General features: G+C 40.6%; 1 protein-coding gene across 1 annotated transcript; it reads right to left on the bottom strand.

Annotated features, from left to right (window-relative positions):
* STX6 (syntaxin 6) lies at positions 1 to 23,889 on the bottom strand. The gene is made up of 8 exons (XM_060774463.2): positions 23,679 to 23,889; positions 20,207 to 20,376; positions 19,186 to 19,280; positions 12,816 to 12,878; positions 10,959 to 11,081; positions 9,462 to 9,568; positions 7,297 to 7,391; positions 1 to 5,305 (listed from the first exon to the last, which is right to left on the bottom strand). The coding sequence occupies exons 1-8, from the start codon at positions 23,711 to 23,713 to the stop codon at positions 5,229 to 5,231; spliced, it is 765 nt and encodes a 254-aa protein (XP_060630446.1). The 5' UTR covers positions 23,714 to 23,889; the 3' UTR covers positions 1 to 5,228.

Here is a 23,889-nt window from a genome sequence, read left to right as displayed (position 1 = left end):
CACAGTAGACATCATTACAGTATTTATACAGGAGGTGGAGTGTAAGCAGTTCATTTAAAATGTTAAAAAAACATTATTACAAAAAAAGGTAAAGAATGAGAAAGAGAAGTGTGAGAAACAATGCAGCGGAATACTAGAAAACAAGCTCAGTTCTCACTACAAGCTTCTTCAACGAACACTGAAAGTACATTCATCTCTTTGAGGACAGAGCTTGAATCCCAAAACAACAAATGGACTTTCAGGCCTTCGAGAAATAAGTGTTAAAGACTGATGTACAAAGTAGACATTCTGAAACTTGGGGAAAGCTGGAGTGAGATACCTGGCCAACCGCATGGATTGGCTGTACAGTAGAAGAAGGGAAGAAAAGCTTACTGACACAGTAAAGTAGTGGTGTTCAAAACTTCCTTCCTTTAAGGAACTCCTCCATTCCTCATCAAGGAACTTCTCTGCACCTTTCAGAGAAACAGCAGCATAATGTAGACTGTATTGTCGAAGGCTTTCATGGCCGGAATCACTGGGTTGTTGTAGGTTTTTCGGGCTATATGGCCATGGTCTAGAGGCATTCTCTCCTGACGTTTCGCCTGCATCTATGGCAAGCATCCTCAGAGGTAGTGAGGTAACTCAGGGGACTGCCTGTATATAGGCATACCTCTGTCAACAAAGCTTCAGATTCAAAAGCACCTTTGTAAAAAGTCTTTTTACACTCATCTATCTCTTTTCACCTCCTCTGATTAGCTGGAATTTTTTTGAGCAGCATCAGCTCTGGGAAGATGTTGAAGGAAGGCTGGAGAAACAGACTGTCAGGTTGCATCTGCCTGTCTGCAGCAAACAAAGCAAGAATCAAGAAACATGGAAGGCACTGCAGACTACTTCAACTAGAGAAGTCAGCCATAGCAGAGCACCTGATGAACCAACCTGGACACAGCATATTAATCGAGAACACAGAAATGCTGGACCACTCTCACAACCACCATGTCAGACTACACAGAGAAGCCATTGAAATCCACAAGCATGTGGACAATTTCAACAGAAAGGAGGAAACCATGAAAATGAACAAAATCTGGCTACCAGTATAAAAAAAACTCTAAAATTACAACAGCACACCAACAGAGAGGAAACAAACAAGGACATCTAATCACCTTGCTCGAGGCACTGTCACGCCATTATATGCTAATCAAGGTGGTCAGTTGAAACATTCACACCTAGCTCCAGCAGACAAGAGTCCTTTGTCTCACCCTGGTCATTCCACAGATTTTTCCTTTTTCCTAGTTCCAACAGACCTCACTACCTCTGAGGATGCATGCCATAGATGCAGGCGAAACGTCAGGAGAGAATGCCTCTAGACCATGGCCATATAGCCCGAAAAACCTACAACAACCCAATAATGTAGACTAGTGGTTCTCAACCTGTGGTCCCTGGGTGTTTTGGCCTACAACTCCCAGAAATCCCAGCTAGTTAGGATTTCTGGGAGTTGAAGCCCAAAACATCTAGGGACCCACAGGTTGAGAACCACTGATGTAGACACTTCTAGGACACATAGGGCATGGAGAGAACTGGCTAGACCATTCTGCCTGCTGCCTGTAAGAATGTATTCATCTTCAATGATTTCCCCTGCTCCCAGAGCTCTCTGCTGCAGGCCAGGAGTGATTATGAGTATTTCCCTTTGTACAGGGTGAGGCAGCATAACTTCCTTTTTTAAAATGCTCGCCATTCAGTCGGTTGAAGACGTAGCGGAGTGCTAGTGGTCTCGTTCGAGAGGCGGGAGTATAAAGTTTTGTCCTGACACAGTTCAGTTGCCATCATGCGTTGGAACAGTGAGGAGCGTGCTTTTGCCGTTGAGGCCTACTTTTCGAGCGGATTTGGAGTGGCTGGCCTGCTCTCCAGATTTGGCCCCTTGTGATTTTTTTTCTATGGGGTTTTTTGAAATCCCGTGTTTATGTGAACCGTCCAAGGACCCTACAAGATTTGAAGACCAACATCCAGGAAGAAATTGCCAACATAACGCCTGCTATGCTGGCAAGAGTCATGACAAACACACCCCGGCAGCCTTAGTCCGGGCAGAAGTTGGTCTCCCCTCCATTAGATCACGTGTTCATTTTACCCTATTTAATTATTGGAGAAATGTAAAAGACTCCTCCGTTAGGGTTCTCCCCAAGGGATGTTTTGAACAGCTAGCAAAATGCAAAGTCTGGAATACTAGATACCAGAAGCTGCTGGAATTTCACCCTGCTCTGTCTGATAAGCCTTCTATCTTGAACTCAAGGGAGAAGCTCCAGGAATATATTTTTAATAATTGTGCCCACCATGATAGGCAGGCCATTAACAATTCCAAATTCTCCCACTAGTTTAGACTGTACAAACTTGACCATGATAGGGCTATCTACCTGACTAGGCTCACATTTCCAAAACTTAGACAAGCCTTCACAGCCCTTCATTTTCAAAGTATGCCCACAGCAGTGATTGATGGCAGATATACGGGTACACCTCTGGCTCTTCGTTTATGTGTTTGTGGGGCCCCAGAAATTGAGGATCTGCCTCACTATTTGCTTTTCTGCCCTTTGTATTCTGAACCAGGAACCAAAATCCTGGGGTTATTCTTCACCTCCTTCAGACCAACACTGTATCCGAAAAGATTGTCTATCTCTTGGCTGACACTAACCCTGTGGTTACTCACAAGGTGTCTCTTTTTGCCCTGGCAGCACAGAAAATCCGGGCAAAACTAATCTCTGATATTACAGTTGACTGTGCTGGGGATGCTCTCAACTAATAGTGGCTGTTTATGTAGTTTTAATAATGCTGCATCTATTTGCTTTTACTTGGTTTTTAATTATGCAGGTATGAGTCTGTACATTATGTAATATTTTAAAGGTGCATCTTGCCATCAATATATGTAGCATTTTAATGATTTATAGGATTTTATTATGTATTTCATATTGTATTTAATAATTCGGTGTTTATGTATTTATTTATCTGCCTTGCCTTGTATGTGAAAGACCTATGATCAAAGCATCGAATAAAATGCCGCATTATCACAGGGTGTCTGCGCCCTACATCACTGGAGAAATTACACTGCTTAGCTGGTATTGCACCACCTGACATCCACCGGGAAGTAGCAGTCAATAGTGAAAGGACCAAGGCAGAGACATCTCCAGCTCATCCCCTGTTTGGGTATCAGCCAGCACGTCAACGACTTAAATCTAGACATAGTTTTCTAAGATCTACAGAGACACTCGCTGGAAGATCTCAGCAAGCGAGAGTCCAAAAGTAGCAGGCTCAAACCCAGAACCTCAACCAATGGCTGATACCAAATGAGGACTGGGCGACTTGGAAGGCGCTGAACAGACTGCGCTCTGGCACCACGAGATGCAGAGCCAACCTTCAGAAATGGGGCTACAAAGTGGAATCCTCGACATGCGAGTGTGGAGAAGAGCAAACTACAGACCACCTGTTGCAATGCAACCTGAGCCCTGCCACATGCACAATGGAGGACCTCCTTGCAGGAACACCAGAAGCACTCCGAGTGGCCAGCTACTGGTCAAAGGACATTTAATCAACTACCAAACTCACACATTTTGTATTATGTCTGTTTGTTTGCTTTGTTCTGTTAGAAATGTAATATAATTGACTGGCTGCCCTGACACGAAATAAATAAATCGAATAAACTACATGACTAACGCCTTGGAGAATGGGGGACGTCACCTACTTAATTTGATCTTCAAAATTACGTAAAACAAAACTTTAGGTATGCGCCTGCGGTATAAAAAAAATGATTCATACAATGGGTTTTATTAAGTTTTGAAAAAAGGAAGTTATGCTGCCTCACCCTGTATTAAGCCTGACCAGCATCACTGACCTCTTCACTCAAGGACTCCCACAAGACACCAGGAGCCAAACCTCTTTTATCTATTCAAAGGAAGAAGTGCGATCTGTTTCAGCCACACAATTTTCCTCCCTATCCTACATGATTCATTCTTTAAAACTAGAGACCAAAATCTTTTCTCACAGGATTGGAAAAGGAGGAATTGTTAGCTTCCATTTTTGTAGTTTTCTTCTGCTCTGGACCAGCTTCACTATTGCTGTTGACAAGGTGGTGCAGTTCCACATATCTCTATGTGCATCTAAGATGTTCTCAACCTTAACAGGCGCATGTTACCCATACGCAGGAGAGAGCAATTTAACTGCGATTAAAACCTAGAACTGAAATAATTCAGTCACCAAACAGAAGCAGCTGTTAATGAAAAGCAGTAGAATCAAGAAAGGACAATCCCCCCATGGGCAAGAGTCTTTTTTTCCACAAAGGATCATTTTCAAAACCAAAAATAATTCATACACACAAAAAAAGCAGGCAAGACTTTAGCTACAGAAAGCTGACTGGCTTCCCACTTTGCAACACAGTAAAACTGTTAAAGCTCTGGAAATTGAAATCAAACTATCTCTGCCTGAAGCATGACAGCACAGTATGGTTACCATTCGAACACAGACAGTAGTTTTCACCAAGGTTTCTGCCCAGAAGCAGATATGCCTCACATGAAAGTAAGGGTCAGTATCATTCACCTAGACAAGAGTGGGAATTGCTGAGGCCGTATGTGCAAATGTCCCCTGCCTTCAAGATCTTCCTTAGACTTCTGGGCTCACAGCAATCCTCATTCTGGTTTTGTTTGTCTTCAGAAATGCCCAAAGATGTATTCCTCTGTGCCGTTATTTAACATGGGGGGTGGGAGGGGGGCTACATTTACCTTTCATGAACTGGCAGCACAAACCAGTGTGAATTAGTGACTGCTTTTGCAGACCCATGTGGCTCCATGGTTCTTTGCAAGGCAGTGCTGTAAGCTGTCTTATGAAGAGAATCCACTGGCCAATGTGGCTTTTAAAACACTGCCAAGAGTCCTGTCTTTACAAGCAGAAGAAAGGCATCTGAAGTACTTCCTGGAAACCATTCACACCTGCAGCAGGATGGAAATGGCTCTTTCCCTTCCAATTTGCAGGAAGTGCTTCCTGCGACAGACAGTAGAATTTGGGCATTTCTTTGTTTACCATTATTTCCTCAGCAAGTTGATCATGATGATGAGCAGAAGAGCCACGAGGTTCAGACAGTAATGACATTAGTGTCCATCCACAGAGGAGCACAGTCTCCTGCTCCCAAAACACAGTTCTCATAATGGGAATCGGAGGATTGTCTGGGAGTCCACTGAAAAGGGAGCAAGGAACAGCGCCCAAGTTCCACTTTGTCACAGCACAAAATACAAGATAATCACCACCATCAGGACAGCAAAGAGAATGATAATTGCACACCACTGTCGCCGATCTGCAAAAGAATAGGTACGGGTTAGGCCTCCATTTTTCAGAAAAGCTAAAGAAGAAATACTTTTCCATTTAGTATCCTCTCTAGCATACTAAGCCCCAGAAACTCAAGACACAATAAGAAAAGTGGTGCTGATACGTTGTCCGGACTCATTGTCTAGTCGTTCCATTTTCCAATGTCAATTACTCTGCATTTGCAAACGCTTGTTCAAAAAGCCACGTCTTGACTTTTTTCCGGAATCTTAAAAGGGAGATGGCCGATCTTATATCTATAGGGAGGGCGTTCCACAGCTGAGGGGCCACCACCGAGAAGGCCCTGTCTCTTGTCTCCACCAAACGTACTTGTGACAAAGGCGGTAACGAGAGCAGAGCCTCCCCAGACGATTTTAAGGTCCTGGGTGGTTCATAAGGGGAGATGCGTTCTGACTTGTTTTATTTTTAAATATATTTTTATTGATTTTCTTAGAATACATCAATACATCAATACCTTCAATACTCTTATATTCTGTCCTCAATTCACTACATCAACTATAAGTGTATACTCTTGTATACTTTTTTTCACCTCTGTGTCCCCCCCCCCCCCCCCCCCCCACTTCTGAGCCACCTCAATTTACATTCTCTTTCCAAAATACCATTTCTTCTTGTGGAGGTAATTTCCCATCTACTTCTTTTAAGCCATTCTCAATAAATTTTCCCCAAACTTCATCAAAGTCGTTTTCCTTCCATACCACTTTCCTGATTCTTAACCTACATGTCAATTTATCATTTATTGCTATTTTCCATAGTTCTTTATACCATTCTTCAATTGATATATTTATTTTACCTTTCCAATTATTCGCTATCAGTAATCTTGCTGCAGTTAACATGTTATCTATTGCATCTTTCTCTGGTTTTTTTTTTTAATTTTTTAACGTTATATAGTGACAACAGTGCAATGCTTGCACTTTTCCCTATCTTCATATCGATATAGCTTATAGCTTCTATTTCTCCAAATACATTCCGCTAAAATTCATTTACATATTTACATAGCCACCACATATGTATATATGTACCCACCTCCTGGCAACCCCTCCAACTATTTTTGTGGCATTCCTATTAATATTTGCAATCTTTAATGGTGTTAAGTACCATTTCCAAACCAATTTATAATAATTTTCTTTAACACGTATCGATAAATTCTTTAAATATCTTTGATCCCATAATTGTACCCAATCCACTTCTTTTATTCTAATCCCTAGGTCTTCTTCCCATATCTTTCTTAATGTTGTGCCCTTTATTTTTTCCCCTTAATATCAATTATTATCTTATACAATTTGCTGGTTTTTCCTTTTAACTTGCGTTCGGACCTGTAAGTCTGTATTCCCTTGACATTTTTGTGTGTATTGCTTGGGATTCTGGGGCAAGTTTCAGGGTTCACACCTAGTGAAGCAAATAAATGCTTTAGGACTTTCTCAGTACTCCCCTCCTGCTTATATGTTGCAAGGGAAGCATTACTAATTTCCTCCTTACTCATAGGCATCTAACAAACTCCCAAGAGTTGGGTGGAATGTAGTTTGAAAGCAATACTTCTTTCCAGCAAGATCCTGACCGCACTCATTCTTCCCTACCCACAAAGGTAACTGAGCTTTTGCTTTTGGTATCCTTGAACAACAAAACACAAGAAAAAGTGTGGGATGGAAATTTGAAGAGTCTCCGCCACTAAAGCAAGGACCTCCACCCCTGCAAAAGCTTCCAGATCACCATGCCATTTCGTTTAGCTGACAGTGCACAATGTCACAACTGGTCCTGAAAATTTGAGAAGTCAGTTGTAACCAAAAGATGAGAAAACCCCAAAGAAACTCTATGCTTGACTCAGTGGAATCCCACAGCCAGGAAAATCCAGCAGAGGATTCTGGGAGAGGTTGCCCAACTGGGGCCTTTCTGAGGTCAACCTCTGTCGGTTCCTGCAATGAAGGAAGATGTAATGTGTTCCTCTTAAGACTCCATGCTACTCACCACTGGTCATGTGGGACACTTTTGCAAGCTTCTTCATAACGTTATCTAGTCGTGACTGAGTGCTGTCCATCTCATGAGCAAAATCATCCAACATGCTGGGACCACAGAAAGGGAGACAAGAATATCAGATTATGCAATGGACTTGGTTTTAAAATTTAAAACTTAATTTTATTTTTAAAAAATATTTTATTATTTTATCATCTATATAAATAAAAATGTAATGTTCGTTTGTGGGATTAACAGAACTCTAAAACCACTGGACGAATTGACACCAAATTTGGACACAAGACACCTAACAACCCAATGTATGTCCTTCACTCATTTTTGATTTTGTCATTTGGGAATTTTAGTTTCTGGGATTTCAAATCAAATCATTTATTTCGGTCATTGACCAACACAGAAAATATTTATTGGGATTTATAGATGACCTACAATCAAAGAGCACTCTGAACCCCACCAACGATGGAATTGAACCAAATTTGGCACACAGTTCTCCCATGAGCAACAGAAAATACTGGAAGGGTTTGGTGGGCAGTGTCCTTTGGTTTTGGAGTTGTAGTTCACCTACATCCAGAGATCACTGTGGACGCAAACAATGATGGATCTGGACCAAACTCTATACGAATACTCAATACGCCCAAATGTGAACATTGGTGGAGTTTGGAGGAAATAGAATCTTGACATTTGGGAATTGTAGTTTCTGGGATTTATAGTTCACCTACAATCACAGAGCATTCTGAAGCCCACCAACGATAGGATTGGGCCAAACCTCCCGCACAGAACCCCCATGTGGGCCACAGCAACGTGTGGCAGGGGACGGCTAGTAGTTCAGTACATTTGTTATACATTGTTTATTTTACAGCAGATTCATATATTTCAATACAACCTACCATTCTTTAACTTTTGGCATCTACTGTTATTTTTCTGCCCCCCTCCCCCCTCCCAAGCAACAGCTTTTACATATCATCTGTCCAAAATGTCAGTTCTTCTTGTGGAGATAACTTTCCTTCTTTCTTTTTAAATCTTTTTTCAATAAATTTTCTCCATACTTCATCAAAATAACTTTGTTTCCATATACCTCTTTTAGCTTTTAATATACATTTCAGCTTATCATTTATTGCCAATTTCTATACTTTTTTTGTCGTGTCAGGAGCAACCGCTCCTGTTGTGAGAGAATTGGCCGTCTGCAAGGACGTTGCTCAGGGGACGCCTGGATGATTTTTGATGTTTTATCATCCTTGTGGGAGGCTTCTCTCATGTCCCCACATGAGGAGCTGGACCTAATAGAGGGAGCTCATCCGCCTCTCCCCAGATTCGAACCTGCGACCTGTCGGTCTTCAGTCCTGCCGGCACAGTGCTTTGACCCACTGAGGGCTCCATATACTTCCTTGTACCACTCCTCTATTTGTATATTTATTTCTCTTTTCCAATTCATTGCTATAAGCAGTCTTGCTGACTTAATTTTAAATTTAACTTGGGAAGGGAAGAATGCCGCTTCACTGGAGGTAACTTTTTGCCACAAAGAAAGGGATTTTCTCATCTTTGACATAAGACTTGGGGTATAAGAGTCTGCCTGGCACAAAGGCTAAATTATTTTAGATACCAGGCATTTAAAAAAATACCGATACCATAATTTCAAATCATCTTCTACTTTCATTTTTTATTTAATTTTATGCTTTGTCTAAAATAATAATAATAATAATAATAATAATAATAATAAACCTGCCATCAGAAGGAGGCAAGGGACGGGCAGATGGCTTCACGCGCGGGAGTGCCAGTGGCTCAGGGGGTTGGCTGCCATTTTGGAGGGGGCGCGGCTTCGCGACCCCCAGAAAATGGCCAAACGACCCCCCGAGGGGTCGCAACCCCCAGGTTGAGAACCGCTGTTCTAGTGGATCGGATCAAAGGTCAATCTAATCTAGAACTTTAGGGGCACCTGCACTGTAGAATTAACAGCCATGGCTCAAGGCAAAACTACAACTCCCTTGATTCCATAGCACTGAGTCATGGTAATCAGTGGTGTAAACTGCATCAATTCTATAATGAAGATGCACTCTCCTGCTAAGCCACAGGTTTCAGGAAAGCCCGCAAACATGACACAACATCAAAAACACATTTAATTTTACAGTTGGGAAGGCTGTGACTAAAACATGTTTGGTACTCACACTGCTTGTTCATCTAGCTCCCCTCCAATGCGCTGGGACATGTTCTTTAACACCCCAATGCTGCCGGAGACCAGCTCCAACTGTTCGTCCTGCTGTTCTATGATTAACTGAGGACCAAAAAAGAGGAATGTGTTCATCATTTGTTTTAATGAGAAAGAACGGATAATGTGGAACAAGTCTTAATGTAATCTTCAATTTTTCTTCTTTATAATTGTGCATGCATAGTCTTGATATCCTCCACCCTTGCCTCAACTAGGTATCCAAATACAACCGGTGCCATTTGCAGTTTCCTACACAAACAACCCTAATTTCCTAAGCACCTAAGGACTATCTGTAAGGGAAACCCAGTTTGTTCACCACACACAGAAGATTCCAAGAGGAATGTCTTCACCTCTATGGCTCAAATTCTCTCTTCAGAAGTTCTGTTCTTCTACTTTAGAGTGGGTGATAGTAAGTTAAAAGAGCACTTTGCCTCCCCCTCTCCCAAAATGTTGGTAAATAGTACTGCCCCATGACCACTACAAAGCATCATCTAGGGCAGGGGTCCTCAAACTTTTTAAACAGAGGGCCAGGTCACAGACCTTCAAACTGCGCCCGTACCTTGGGAAGTCTGATCTGGCCACAGTGGTCCACGCTCTTGTTACATCCCAAATAGATTACTGCAACGCGCTCTACGTGGGGTTGCCTTTGAAGACTGTTCGGAAACTTTAATTAGTCCAATGGGCGGCAGCTAGATTACTCACCGTAGCATCATACAGGGAGCATACCACCCACCTGTTATGTCAGCTCCACTGGCTGCCGATCCAGTTCCGAGCACAATTCAAAGTGCTGGTTTTGACCTACAAAACCCTATACGACTCCAGCCCAGTGTACCTGCCCAGTAGACTCAAATCAAGGAAAAGGTTTATGAGAACTACCACTCCTCTTGACGTTCCCCCTGCAACAGCAAGGGTATCCCTCCGGGCAGCTAGAACAGGAAATCCCAACTGGATGCCTCCCCCCGCCCTCCATGAGGGTCTTCCTCCAGGGGCAAATCAAGAATGGGCAACTTGGAATTCCCTGAACAGACTCAGAACTGGAGTGGGCAGAACAAAAGACAACCTGGCAAAATGGCACTACCTAAAAGAATCCCATACCTTGTGTGACAGTAGAGCAGAACAGACAAATCCACATCTGTATGCTTGCTCACTGTGCCCTGCCTCATGTACAGAGGAAGAATTGTTGCAGGCTACAGACAATGCCGTTGCTATTGCCCGTTTTTGGTCAAAAGATATTTAGCCGCCTATGCTCCTTCTATTCTTATCAGTTTTATACTAATTTATGCAATGCTTTTGATACGAAATAAAATACCATTACATTTTTATGGCAAAACCTGATCTACTAATCCCATTAGTATCAGTCAACAAAACTAACTTCTGTCCACAACTCCACCTTTATATACACTATACACAACATTGCTAATGAATACTGTATAGCGAATCATGAGAAATGTCTTACCTGTTGCTGAACTTGCTGATCCTCAATGAAGTTTGAATTCACAGACTGCATTTCACGATCCAAACGACTATATTTGTCAGCTCCAGAACTCCAGCCATGAGTTCCACTTTCTCCCAGAAGGACCTGTGTATCAGTAAAGAAACGGCAAATAAAAATTAAATGCTGTGACTTAAATATGTTTGTATCACACTTCCAAAATCAGTAAGTACCAAGACAGACCATTTATTCTTGGGAGCATTGGATATACTTACAGCTCCTACATAAGAGGAATCATTCGAGGGATTCTCTGGGGATGTTGGGTCAATGAGTGAGGAAGAGGAGGAAAACATCATTGATGAGTCTAGGGGATGGAAAAGGACTACTTGGGAGCAGGAGTCTGATGAAGAGGAACAAAGGAAGAGGATCCGGGATATACTTGCAGCTCCCACAGATGAGGAGTCATTTATGGGTTTCTCTGGGGTGCTGGGTCAAGCAGTGATGAAGATGGGGATGATACATTGGATTGGACTAGGGTAAAAGAAGTACAAGCTGTTTGTGTGGAACTGACGTCTAGTGATACATTTGTGGGGTTTTCTGGAAGTAAGGACTGGCAATTGGGGAATACAACTGAATCTTGGGGGGATCTAAGCCTTGACAGAAGGTGGAGAAGGTGGAGAGATGGGAGTAGACGTTCACGTGTGGAATTGGGATCAGCTGCAAGGGATAACGATGGGGCGGTGGTCAGCTCATCTTCGGATGATGAGGAGTAAGATAAAAGTAGGTTCAGAAACAATGGGTCTTTGCAGAAGGCAAGGTGTTGGTATACGTTTGTGATTTTGGGTATTGCATGGGACTTGTCGCTGCCTGTTCGTATTGGAATTGGGTCCGGGATCTGCAGGTTGGAGTTCCTGATAATGACTTGGACTGACTTCTCGTGAGTGTGAATTCCCCCTCCTTGACTTCGGACTGACTTGACGACGACGCTGCTTTTGTGGATATTGGAACGACGCTAATTCGGATTGCTGCTGCCTTGACTTCGTACTCAGGCTGACTACGGGTTCCTGCTTTGCGGCTTCACTGCTTTGTTAACTGTTTGTGTACCGTGTCTTTTGTTTTAGCTTCAACACATTTAGTTTAATCCGGGTTTTTTGTCTGGATAATCTGGGTTTTACCTTCTGTTACTCATTTTTTAACCAGGACTGGTTGTGGTTTGAGTTTTGACCAGAGGCACTGCAGTTAAGTGTCTCTGTGTCCTTTTGCTTTTGTTTAATAAACTCTGTTTGAGAACTACTTTAAGGCGTCTGTGATTCTGACATCAAATCCCAGGATGTTCTGAAGAAAATCATGTCAATTAAAGCGATACAAAACTAATACATTTGTGCAGGATGGATAAGACCCTTGGTTTGTTTTGCATCGTGAGCAGAAGAGAACCCATTATACTCCATCCTCCTGAGCTGTCATATTATATAGGAAGGCTCTGGGCCCCGGTTTATCAGGATTTTGGGAAACAAGGACCTCTTGCTGCTGATCCACACAAATGCATTCTTTGCAAGAACAGGGACTATTTTTAGAAAGGCAGAGTTACTATCATTGGGCATTTGCCTTGTCAAGAAATATTATCTTGAGCAAAAGCCCCATTCTTACAATGTTATGGAGAATATGTAAATTAATCCCAATGTCTATATACATTCCAGCCTTGGCAGAATTGTTTATAATCTTCAATATAATAACATGAATCTTGCTGCCTTAGCATATCAGAAACTAGGGCAAGTATGAATAATGCACAACATTTAAATACTAATATCCGGTAAAAATGACGTAACCAAACCCAATACATTTTGCAGACAATTTACAAGGCAATCTAACAATAATACTGACCTGCCTGTTCTTCCTTTCAGCCAGAGCTTGAACAGACGTATTTGACATCTGGTCCTTCATATCCTATTTTGTTAAAAAGAATGCAAACATATAACCACATATTTTAAAATTATTATTCTAAGGTAAGTATAACTAACAGGTATATTGGTGTACAAAAACTAAACTGCTTTATCTCCATGACAGGAAATGACTGAAATCCTGTTGGATGTTTTGCACATTGCCTAAGTTCCTCTATGGAAACAGCTGGACATTATCTTTTGATGCAATCTGTTTTCAGTTCAGTTTGTGGAAGTGAAGTAGTAAATATGATATTAATGCACATGCAGATACAGATATCCATGCATCTGTATAAACACAAAAACATAGTTGTGAATCTGGTGGTGGTGGTGGTGGTTGTTGTTGTTGTTGTTGTTATTATTATTATTATTATTATTATTATTATTATTATCTGCATTTCTATACCGCTTTTCTCACCCCTGGGGGGACTCAAAGCGGTTTACAACATAATAAATGGCAAATTCAATGCCTCACATACATATAAAAAAAATCACATATCTAAATCAATAACATATAACTGTAGGTAAAAACCATTAAAACTATAAAAACATCATAGATATAAGCAGAAACATTATTGCTGCAATTAAAAATATAAACCCCTTCTCTTCTCCCCCCCCCCCAACACTCCCCAACTCTCTCTCAAAGCATTTCAGCCCAATTTTATACCCCCCCTGTCCGTCCCCCCCATCCCAACAGACACAATGTTAACTATGTACAGATTGAATACAAAATGGGGAGGGTAAAAAAAAAAGGTCTGCTTTCAGATTTATGTTGTCATTAAACACAGGTGTTATGTAGCAGAATCAATTGTGTATTATTTACACAATGAAAATTGTGTATTATTTACACAATGACACTCTCAATCTCTGTGTCATAATGGGTAGCCCAACTTTACCATCTCTTTATTTCATATCTTCATCTGCTCACAAAAATTTTGAGAACCCCTCAAAGCCCACATTTAGACTTCACTGGACATTTACTTCATATAAGCAATTATCTTGTATGAACAGATGTATAAAACATATCCACGAATAGTTAATTTGGACAAATAGAAAAATACAACAACCGAAACCCACAAAACAGCAATACTTTTACTAGCAACCAAAAACACACCATCACACAAGTTTTTAAATTTTTATCAGGAAACAATATAAAATCATACAGGAGAAGAAAAATGACAATGTTGAGAGTCACATGCCTACATTTTGTCAAGACAATGATTTCTGTGATTGTCAGTTAAGATACTCTGAAGGGAGAGACAACTCTGCTCTTTTACTTGTTCTGTTGCTAATGGAGTTGACATTTTATTGGCTAGATTTTCTGACTCTTTTGTCTCTCAGTGTCCACATGGCCCAAGGGAGGAGTGACCTTTGTCTGTAATGATATCCTTCCAATCCAGACTATCTTAGCCTACAACAACAAAAACAACATCTTGACAAAATGTAGGCTTTAATATTTGCATATCTGGATATTTTAAATTGTATGCTAATACTTCTATGTTATTCTACTTTGAGTCTCCTTTGGGAGAGATAAAGCAGGGAAGAGGAAGAGGAAGAAGAAGAAGAAGAAGAAGAAGAAGAAGAAGAAGAAGAAGAAGAAGAAGAAGAAGAAGAAACAACTTATGACTCTCACATTGCTGTATTATTTTTATTTCTATGTGATTTTTAACACCTTTGCCTGATGTAGAAATCAGTGGGGCTTTGAAAGCCTGTCTGATATATTGTGTGCATTTTTGGTTGCTTTGAGGAGTACAAGTCTGACAGAAAACTTCAAATCCAAAATATATTTACACAGAGAATGATTTTGTATCAGAGTGGGAATGTATATCAACGGTTTCCAAACGTTTTTGGTCATGGAACCCTTCAGAAGACTCCCCACGGAACCCTAACTGCCCCAAAGCATTGCGAACCCCCAAATCTTTCTTTTTTTTATCTATTCCTATTGCCTGAATATTTTGCCTAATGTAGGTTTAGAAATAAAGAGAGTTAAATATTGTTTTAAAAGAATCAGTACATTGAATTTCAATAAGCTCTTCATATTCTGCCACAGACTTTTAAAAAGATATTTATTTATTTTTTAAGAACCTTATGATTCTTTTGTGGAATCCTAGCATTCTGCGGAACAGCCACTGATGTATATAATTGCTCTATAAGGAATATTTATGAGCCACCTTGTTAAAATTCCAAAAACAAAGAATAGTTAGCTGTGTTCTTTTTAGTAGTGGGTGTGGTGAATGCTAATAAAAAACCCACTATGTATACTAATTCATTCCAAAACCAATACAGAGTCACAAAAACAAACATTATTTTAGTAATTGCTTGGCTCCCAACATTAGTAAACATCTGTTTTAGATAAAACAATTGAAACAGAATAACAATTAACATTCATTAGGCAACCTGAACATTATTGTGTATTTGAAAATGCTAATCTTGACAGTTTTTTTATTAGCAAGTGAAATGGAACGGAATCCAAACTTTGATTTTTCTTGATGAATATAAATGGTATCCTATTACTTTAGTTTTGTTTGAGCAGGCTGCTACTTTAGATGTTTTTTTTAAAAAAAATACATTTTTATTGAATATTTTTTACATAGTAGGTTAAAAGAAGAAAGGGGAAGAGAGGAGGGAGAGAAGGGGTGGAGATAAAAAGTATGGGCAAGATGGGGGAAGAAAGGGATTGTTTGGGGAGGGAAAAGAATAAGGGGAGGATAGAAGAAAAACTTTCGGCTTCCAGTCACCTTCGCGTCTGACTTGAAGGTTTCTTTGAATGATTTTTCCATTGAAAGGTTATTCCTCTTGTAGCATTTTTTTATTAGAATGCTATGTTTAATTGTCGTTAAATGTTTCTCATCCATCTGAGGTTTTCCTGGATTAGATAGTTCTTGACTGGGTGTCAAACTGTTTTTGTTATCTTCATCTTTTGGTTTGCCTTCATTAACTGTGTTAATCTATCCAAATTCATGATATCTATTATCTTGACCAGCCACTGTTCTTGTGTAGGGATCTCCTTAGATCTCCAACATCTCGTGTAGCAAATCCTGGCCGCTGTTGTTAGGTAATGAATAAACCTTTATTTATATCCCGCTACCATCTCCCGCAGGACTCAGTGAGGCTTACAAGAGGCCGAGCCCAAAATACATCAGAAACAAAAAACACAACAACAACAACAATACAACAATAAATAACTCATAGCAAAGCAAAACAATAACAAAAATATCATGACGCATTTAAAAACCTGTGGCAGGGCCAAATGTAATGATTAAAATTTTAAAAAATGTTGGGCATGTCCAGGTGAAATAGGATGGATATTTTAAGGATAAGTGGGTGTGCAGACAATTCTCTCTTGTAAAGTGCATTTGGGACATATTGCTTGGGATTCCTTATTCTGGGAAGGCACACGGGAACATCCATGTTTTCAAGCTCCTTCTAAAGACTGCCAATGTTGGGGCATGCCTGATGTCCTTGGGGAGGGAGTTCCAGAGTCGTGGGGCCACCACCGAGAAGGTCCTGTCCTTCGTTTGCGAATTTAATTTGCGCTTGCGAATTAAATATTTTTTCTTCATTAGGTTCCAATTCAATCTCTGATATTCCTAATAAAAAGAGTTCCGGTTTGAATTCAATCTTTGTTTCTAATATCTTCTCAATTTTCCCGTGTATACTTCTCCAATATGATTTGGCAATTCTGCATGACCACCACATGTGAAAAAAGGAGCCGGTTTGTTCGTCACATTTCCAACGTATTTCACTTGTATTTGTATAACATCTAGCAAGCTTTTGTGGGTTAATGTACCATCTGTACATCATCTTCATCCAGTTTTCTCTCAAATCCACAGCACAAATGTATCTTATCTTTCTGTTCCATTTTTTTCCCCCAATGTTCTAGGTCAGGGGTCCTCAAACTATGGCCTGAGGGCCGGATACGGCCTCCAAGGTCATTTACCTGGCCCTCGCTCAGGATCAACCTAAGTCTGAAATGACTTGAAAGCACACAACAACAGCACCACCACCACCACCAACAATCCTATCTCATCAGCCAAAAGCAGGCCCACACTTCCCATTGAAATAATAAGTATATTTGTTAAAATTGTTCTTCATTTTAATTATTGTATTGTTTTAAGGGTTTTTGCACTACAAATAATATATGTGCAGTGTGCATAGGAATTCATTTTTTTTTTCAAATTATAATTCGGCCCTCCAACAGTTAGAGGGACTGTGACGTGGCCCTCTGTTTAAAAACTTTGAGGACCTCTGTTTTAGGTTAATTGGGTGGCCTATATTTTCGGCCCACTTGATCATGCATTCTTTAATCAATTCTGTCTTATTGAACCACTCTATTAGCTTCTTGAAAATTTTCGTTATCAGTTTATTTTCTGAGGTCAGTATTTTGTTCCAGACAGACTCTCGCTGCTACTTTAGATGTTGAATCAATCAGAAAAGTAATCCACATTTGTAGTTTTTATGAACTAGCTAATGGGGTTGCTGGACTACTGTGACTTATTATCTTTCACAAAACATTCTTATCAAAAATATATTTTAATGTCCTTCTGTTTTCCATAGTAAGACATTCAGATGTACTTTTCAGAAGGTGGGAAAGTGAAATAGAAAAAAATGCTACAGGCTGTTTTGCCAATTCAACTGGGAATTTTAAATGGAAGGAGGGGTTCTTGGACTAAAATTTGGCAGCCTTGAGGCCTCACTACTGTAGGCATACCATACTACAAAAAACAGTGGCAATTCATAGCTTACTCTAGCAAAAAGTACAGTATACAATGCTACAGAGTATATCAACTGTACCTTTCTCCCATAAGTGTTAAAAGCCTTGCTTTCCAATGATTTCACTGCATGTCAAATACCCTTTGCTTCCTTGCTAACCAAACATTGCTGCTCCTCTTATACATCAGACTGGCATTTTGAATCTGCAGGTTACAATCCAGAGCCCAGAACATTTTTTTCTCTTAAACGCTTTCTCTCACACACTTGTAAACTGATTTTGAAGCTTTCCCTGCTTTTACCCTGAAGTACAGAGGAAAATGGACAGTTGTTATTACATAATAATACTGGTAATTAATGCATCAAAACAAATGTTGGATGTATTGAACAGGCTGAATAGCAAACTCTTTTCAGTACCTATATATTTAAGTTCAAGATATTTTAACAGAAAAAAATCTTGACTAAAACCCCACACCATCCTCCAAATACTTGTTGATGTATAGCCTATCCTTCATACTCTCCCTAGAAGTTGGGATGATTAAAAGGGCCCCAAGACTGTCATTTGGTACTTAGCGCATATTTTGTGAAGACTTATTCGAAAAAAAGGTTAATGCTTGCTATGATTTTAAAAAGCAGTAAAGAGGAAGACTGCATGACAGATGGATAGGTTAAGTCAAGGACGCCATGGCCCTGAGTCTGCAAGGACTGCTGCAGAGGTGGTGGGTGACTTGAAGGTCTTATTGGGTTACCGTAAGTTAAAGCTGACGTGACAGCAGTAAACAGCCACAATTCTTCATGGGACATCCAGGAAACTTCTGAGGGAACGTTTTATGACAAATCCAGAGCTGCTACCAACATTAGAACATTCAGCAAGACAATGTAATAATTAAACAACAAATAACACTAAAAAGTAGTAAGGTTAATGACACCACCAACTAACTGCTCATAAATATTCAGACAAATTGCTGGATCCATGCCCAAACTCTCAAGGTTTATTAAAACACAGATTTTGTATTTCTTCAATTCTAAGAGGCACTTTCCCTATATGGTAGGTAAAGGTTTTCCCCTGACATTAAGTCCAGTCGTATCCGACTCTGGGGTGTGGTGCTCATCTCCATTTCTAAGCTGAAGAGCCGGCATTCTCCATAGACACCTCCAAGGTCATGTGGCCAACATGACTGCATGGAGCGCCGTTACCTTCCCACCGGAGCGGTACCTATTGATCTACTCACATTTGCATGTTTTCGAACTGCTAGGTTGGCAGAAGCTGGGGCTGACAGCAGAAGCTCACGCTGCTCCCCGGATTCGAACCTGCGACCTTTCGGTCAACAAGCTCAGCAGCTCAGCGGTTTAACCCACTGCGCCACTGGATCTTAGAATCATATAGGTGCTTTCGTATGATGGTATTGAAATTTATGGCACCTTAGAATCAAAGAAATACGATAATTTCTGTAAGCTATTTTTTCAGACTTATCCTCAGAAAAAATGTGTTTCACAATCATTATTCTTATTTTACTGTAGAGCTTTTGCATTCATACTTGGGAGAATTAGTGGTTGCTTTATCTTCTACAACATAATTTCCCCAAGAGACTCAAATGGCTTACCCTAACCACCTGCCGAGTGCTTGTGATGAAGGCTTTTCTTACACCCAGTTCCGTTGCATCGAGGTTGAACTTCCGAGGATTAGCTTCAACAATGCGTTGATAACAGCCAGTTAAGGAAATTGTCTGCTATACAGATTACCCTAATAAGCAGTAAGAAGGCCTTTTAAAAATAACACTGTCATTCCCTAATTGGTTCTATGATAAAAACATGGAATAGGTTTATTAAACTGCAAAAACTTTGTTTTTGCGGGACATCCTGCAGCACATTTTGCTATAGTTTTTCAGTGAATATGTCGTAGATTCTTAACCAATTCAATATAATTTGTGGCATCCACAAAAATGATGTTTCTGGAGTAGAGCAACTACTTTCAAAGTAAGGACCACACAATGAAACAGAAATTACCAGGAACATAACTTTTTTCAAATTTTGTTACATAGTGTAATTATTGTTAACAATAACAATTCATCAGATCATTTTTAGAATGTGCTTCAAAAGTATATGTAAAATGTCTACAATGCTTTGAAACAGAGGCTGGATGGCCATCTGTCGAGGGAGCTTTAATTGTGCTTTTCCTGAATGCCAGGGGGTTGGACTGGATGTCCTATGTGGTCTCTTCCAACTCTATGATTCTATGAGTGTGGCTATTTTATTTTCTGGGTTGTTTTTTTTTAATATACTTGAAACAGACAACTAATATTAAAAGTACTTGTACTTACTTCAATTTTTTTAAACAATTCTGAGGTTCTCAGCTGCCTTGGTATGCCATGGCTATTTAGTATATTTGCCTTTAATAACACTTTTTAAGGAACTATAGCACATGGAAGAGGAAATACAAATGGACTTGTACAGGATAACTTGAAGCATGAGAAGTAACTTTCTGGTATCAACAACATGTACAACATCAGCTATACTGAAACATATTTATTTATTGGATTAAATGACTGTCACAAAACCACCAGGTTTTCTGGATAAATACTACGTAGGTTCATTTAGTTATTGATCAGAGAACCTTAAGGATATTAATAGTTTCATCTAAGTCCTCAAGATCCCACTCAATGCTCCTTAGATTGTTCCTTAGCTCATTGGTGGTCCAGTCAATTTCTTCTCTTGTAGCTGTAGATGGATCTTGCAGGAGCTCCGTCCATCTCTGGAAGAGCCCCTGGGCAGTATTCACTGCCTTTTGAACTTCCCTGGAAATCAAGGAAAATAAATGAATTAAAGATCATTTAAACGTGACAGAACATCTCATTATCATTACTAAGGATGGCAACTTGCTATCTGTAAACACATTTAATACTATGTGGAAGGACCAAGGCAGAGACATCTCCAGCTCATCCCTTGTTTGGGCATCAGCCAGCACGTCAACAACTTAACTCAAGAAATAGTTTTCTAAGATCTACAGAGACACTTGCTGGAACACCTCAGCAAATGAGAGTCCAAAAGTGGCAGGCTCAAACCCAGAGCCTCAATCAATGGCTGATACCCAATGAGAGACTCCCCCCTGGGCACACAGAAAACTGGGCAACTTGGAAGGCGCTGAACAGACTGCACTCTGGCACCACGAGATGCAGAGCCAACCTTCAGAAATGGGGCTACAAAGTGGAATCCACAACATGCAAGTGTGGAGAAGAGGAAACCACAGACCAGCTGCTGCAATGCAACCTGAGCCCTGCTACATGCACAATGGATGACCTTCTTGCGGCAACACCAGAAGCACTCCAAGTGGCCAGTAGTCAAAGGACATTTAATCAACTACCAAGCTTGCAAATTCTGTGTCTTTTGTATGTTTGTTTGTTTGTTCTGTCAAAAATGTAATACAACTGTTCGGTTGCCCGACATGATAAATAAATAAATAACCATATGCTTATGTGCCTGCACTGAAATATCAACTATTTTAAGCTTGATCTTTCATACCATTTAGTATTGGGTAATTGAAATAAAATAGTAGATGTTGTCTATAGAGGGAATCCTTGTAGAGAGAAATCTATAGAGGGAATCCTTGTAGAGAGAAAATTTTGTTAATTTTGGCCCAGCTCTATAATCTGTTAAGGTCCTTTTGAATTCTGATTCTGTCCTCTGGTGCATTAGCTATCCCTCCTAATTTAGTTTCATCTGCCTATTACTGGGAAAACAAGCTGATTCCTAATCCATCTAAAACGCAGATGTGCTTTTCATCTTAAGAACAAGCCTCTCGAGCTCTGAGGATTATCTGGGAAGGAATCCCACTGGAGCATTCCAGCATACCAAAATACTGGACTGTGCTATGACTTACAAGCACTGCTTGATTATCTAGTGGGTACTAGAAATAATATTGTACAAAAGCCCACAGTGCTCTCTGGGTGTAGGTGAACTACAACTCCCAAACTCACAGTCAATGCCCACCAAACCCTTCTATTGTTTTCTGTTGGTGTTGGGGAGTCCTGTGTGCCAGGTTTAGTTCAATACCATCATTGGTGGAGTTCAGAATGCTCTTTGATTTGAAGTAAACTATAAATCCCAGCAACTACAACTCCCAAATGACAAAATCAATATTTTTTTTGATTGATGGTCACTCCTTGGGTGAGTAGGTGTCTTGTGGCCAAATTTGGCAGCAATTCATATAGTAGTTTTTGAGTTCTGTTAATCCCACAAATGAACATTACATTTTTATTTATCTTCTATATCTATAAAAATGCTCTGTGTATGAGTACCTTAAAAACAAAAGAACCAATGAACGAAATCGCACCAAATTTGGCAACAAAACATCTCACAACACAAGGAGTGACCACCACTCAAAAAATATGATTTTGTCATTTGGGAGTTGTAGTTGCTGGGATTTATAGTTCACCTACAATCAAAGAGCATTCTGAACTCCACTAACAATGGAATTGAACCAAACTTGGCATACAGAACTCCCATGACCAACAGAAAATACTGGAAGGGTATGGTGGGCATTGACCTTGAGTTTGGGAGCTGTAGTTCACCTACATCCAGAGAGCACTGTTGTTGTTGTTGTTCATTCGTTCAGTCATCTCCGACTCTTCGTGACCTCATGGACCAGCCCACGCCAGAGCTCCCTGTCGGCCGTCATCACCCCCAGCTCCTTCAAGGTCAGTCCAGTCACTTCAAGGATGCCATCCATCCATCTTGTCCTTGGTCAGCCCCTCTTCCTTTTGCCTTCCACTTTCCCCAGCATAATTGTCTTCTCTAGGCTTTGCTGTCTCCTCATGATGTGGCCAAAGTACTTCAACTTTGTCTCTAGTATCCTTCCCTCCAGTGAGCAGCTGGGCTTTATTTCCTGGAGGATGGACTGATTGGATCTTCTCGCACTGTGGACTCAAACAATGATGGATCTGGACCAAACTTGGCACAAGCACTCAATATGCCCAAATATGAACACAGATGGTGTTTGGGGGAAATAGACCTTGACATTTGGGATTTGTAGTCACTGGGATTCACAGTTCACCTACAACCAGAGAGCATGCTGAACCTCACCAATGACAGAATTGGGGCAAACTTCCCACACAGAACCCCCATAATTAAGGCCATGTGGTCCAGCTCCCTTCACCAGGACAAGAAAACATAATCAAAGCCCTCCTGACAAAGACCCATCCAGCCATAGATACAGATAGATAGATATGATTCACACACACATTTATTTATTTATTTACGACATTTATATGCCGCCCTTCTCACCCCGAAGGGGACTCAGAGCGGTTTACAAGGTATATATACATACAATATACTATTAACATAGTACAATATCAGTTTTAAAAATATTGCTATATTGCACTATATCAATTATACCGTAATATTATTAGTAATATTACATTTAATGTAAATATATAATTATAATATCATATTATTATTATTAGTAGTAGTATATTGCATTACATTACAATATTATAAATATTATATGTATACACAATATATTATATATTATATTATAACATATTATTAGAATAGCACAGGAGACAAGGTGGAACTGTCCCCTGCCCCCCCCCCTTTCTTCACTCCGGCCCAGAGTGGCAGTTGGTGCTGGGGGGAGGGGTCCCCAACTGATGGCAAATGCAGGAGACAAGATGGTGCTGTCCCCTGGTATCATAGATTTGAAAGGGACCCTTAAAGAAAGACAATGATATCTTGCATGTTCCAGGGTGGGCAAACCAGACACTCTCCACATCAACACTGACAAACTAACAGTAAGAAATACTCCTTACCCACAAGCACAAAGAAATTACATATATTAGAAACCAACACTTTCTCGTTACTTTATTTTCCAGATCACCAGACTGGGCCACAGCAACGCGTGGCAGGCGACAGCTAGTATAGATATAAATACAAATAGATATAGGTATTGACATACACATATACATAGGGGGAAAAACCCCGAACCTTTCCTCTAATGAACTTGTCTAAAAGGAAAACAATGGAACTGTTTGGACCAGGTGGAGTCCACCTCCCTCGCAGCTTCCGCTCAGCCAGAGCCAGGCCTCAGCCCCGGCCTACTCACCCTTTCACCACGAAGAAGGGGTCCTCCATGGACATGGCTTGGAGCCCCGCTTTCCCTCAGAACTGCTCCCTCTCCTCCTCCTCCCTTCAGCTGCCCGACGACCCCTTCCTCCCTTCCCCTCCCGTCCCTTCTCTTCCTTTCTCCCTCAGCTGCTGCTTCCAACCCCCTCGGCCATGAGCGCCCCTTTCACGTGACCCTGGGCGCCGCCTAT

Source organism: Anolis sagrei, chromosome 4 (genome assembly GCF_037176765.1).
Source record: "Anolis sagrei isolate rAnoSag1 chromosome 4, rAnoSag1.mat, whole genome shotgun sequence".
Taxonomy (NCBI): domain Eukaryota; kingdom Metazoa; phylum Chordata; class Lepidosauria; order Squamata; family Dactyloidae; genus Anolis; species Anolis sagrei.
Note: the sequence above shows the minus strand (reverse complement) of the source record. Positions and strands in the feature narration are given on the sequence as shown.